The sequence below is a fragment of the Chiroxiphia lanceolata genome, assembly GCF_009829145.1.
Source record: "Chiroxiphia lanceolata isolate bChiLan1 chromosome W unlocalized genomic scaffold, bChiLan1.pri scaffold_57_arrow_ctg1, whole genome shotgun sequence".
NCBI classification, from domain to species: Eukaryota; Metazoa; Chordata; class Aves; order Passeriformes; family Pipridae; genus Chiroxiphia; species Chiroxiphia lanceolata.
In genome coordinates this window covers 196,263-198,543 of record NW_022476504.1, presented here as the reverse complement: position 1 = coordinate 198,543, position 2,281 = coordinate 196,263, and the positions used below count along the sequence as shown (strand labels likewise).

At 55.0% G+C, this 2,281-nt stretch overlaps 1 protein-coding gene across 1 annotated transcript; it reads right to left on the bottom strand.

The window, feature by feature from the left end:
* Nucleotides 1–327: 327 nt before the first annotated feature.
* Nucleotides 328–1,347, bottom strand: LOC116781545 (zinc finger protein 239-like; the record flags this gene model as incomplete). The annotated part of the gene is made up of 2 exons (XM_032677206.1): nucleotides 328–1,114; nucleotides 1,202–1,347. Coding segments are annotated over 2 exons (861 nt in total), but the record flags the coding sequence as incomplete, so codon positions are not given.
* Nucleotides 1,348–2,281: the final 934 nt, after the last annotated feature.

The following is a 2,281-nucleotide window of genomic DNA, read 5'->3' as shown; positions in this document are numbered from 1 at the left end:
GCAGCAGAAAACAGGACACGTGGGCAGGCGTGAAAATAAGACTGGGGCTTGTTGCACTGGTTCCAGTGCTCTTTGCTTCAGTGTAACTGGTCATTTTGAGATGAGACTGGGGAAACTGGGCTGCCAGGGCAGATACCACTGGTTGGCCCCACTGGTTTTTGCTGGGCAGTGGGTAATTTCTGCCTCACTTGTCAGAATCAGCCCACGGTTATCAGGGAACGGGGTAGTGGTGAATTTGGCTTTCAGACTAAAATGAGATTAAACTTACACATATTCAAAAGAATAAACTGATGTTGGAGTGCAGATACTCAAAATAACGAAGACCTTTTGAAACCTTTTTTGCGCGTCAGTCCTACGGCCGAAGCTCTTCCCGCAGTCGGGGCACTCACAGGGCTTCCCTTACAGGTGGGTCCGTTGGTGTTTGGTCAAGATAGAGCCGTGGGTGAAGCTCTTCCCACACTCCCCACACTTGTAGGGCCTCTCCCCAGTGTGGATGCGCCGATGCCTGATGAGGATGGAGTTCTGGTTGAAACCTTTCCCGCAGTCGGTGCAGCGGAAGGGTCTCTCATCCGTGTGCGTCCGCTCATGCCTGAGGAGATCTGAGCTGGTCTGAAACCTCTTCCCACATTTCCCACACGTGTAGGGTTGTTCCCCGGTGTGGAAGCGTTGGTGGGTGTGAAGATTGGACCTGTCACTGAAGCTCTTCCCACATTCCCCACAAGTGTAGGGCCGCTCTCCAGTGTGGAAGCGTTGGTGGGTGTGAAGATTGGAGCTGTCACTGAAGCTCTTCCCACATTCCCCACACGTGTAGGGCCGCTCCCCAGTGTGGATGCGCTGGTGGGAGTGGAGATTGGAGCTGTGCCTGAAACTCTTCCCACATTCCCCACACGTGTAGGGCTGTTCCCCAGTGTGGATGTGCTGGTGGGAGTGGAGGGTGGAGCTGTGCCTGAAACTCTTCCCACATTCCCCACATGTGTAGGGACGTTCTCCAGTGTGGATGCGCTGGTGGCTGAGGAGGTGGGAGCTTTGGTTGAAGCTCTTCCCACATTCCCCACACTGGTAGGGACGTTCCCCAGTGTGGATGCGCTGGTGGGTGAGTTGAGTGGACCTGTCACTGAAGCCCTTCCCACATTCCCTACATGTGTAGGGCCATTCCCCAGTGTGGTGGATGCGCTGGTGTTGGATAAGGTTCGAGCTTTGCCTGAAGCTCTTCCCACATTCCCCACACGGGTAGGGCCGTTCCCCAGTGTGGATGTGCTGGTGAGTGAGGAGGGTGGTGCTCCTGCTGAAGTTCTTCCCACATTCCAAGCATCTGAAGGGCTTCTCCCTGCTGGGAGCCTGATCAGGGAACACCTCAGAGCTCTGGTTCAAGCTCCAGCTGCCTTCCTGGCACAGGTTGGTTCTTTCCTCCTCAGAGCACCCTGGGATGGCTTTGGAGCCCCTCCTGTGGGGGGATCTCCAGCCCTTTTCCTCCCCGCTGCCTTCCTGTGCCAGGGAGCCCTTCAAAACAGCCTCTCCCACCAGGCTCTGCCAGGGGAATTTGTCCTCTGGGCTCTCCGTCAGCTCAGGGCCTGGGGCAGGAAGCAAGAAGGACAGGGAGGGGATTTGCCTCCGGCCCACAGGGAAGGCCAAGGACATCCCCCCAACTCCGGCCCCGGCAGGACGGCGGCGGCAGCGGGGTTGTCCTGCAGCCGGGGCCATGCTCGGCTGACAGAGCCAGCACAACACCCGCCCAAAGGGCCACTGACTTCCTCCTCACCTGCCTGGGGGGCCCAAGGCATCTTCCTCTTCCTCGCAGCCTCCTCCTCCATCTGCCCAAGCTTTGGGAAGGACAAATCCTGATGGGGGGAAAACAAGGGCTGACCACGTTGGTTTGGGGGTTCCTCCTACCCAAGTCCATCCCTAGAACTCACGGGGCATCCTGTGTCCATAAAAACCTCCAAAACACCAAGATTCAGCCCAGAAATCCCAAACCAACATGATTCAGGTAAAAAACTTCTTAGAAATAGCGAGATGAACCTCCTCACAAACTACAGAAAGTTAAATTTAAGCGAAAAAATACACAAAATATGAAGATTCAACCCAAAAAAAGGTGTTTAATTGGGAGGATGAGGAGAGTGAGGTCACTTCATGAGCAATTGATTGAGTTGCTGTATTAAATGTAGTGTCACTTAAAACTCACCAGGGTTGTTCCTTGAGGTTATCTGGCCCCCTGCCAGTCTGGGGCTGTTTCTCCAAACCACCAAACCAAGTGTGCCAAACACCCTGGTTGGTCAGTGCT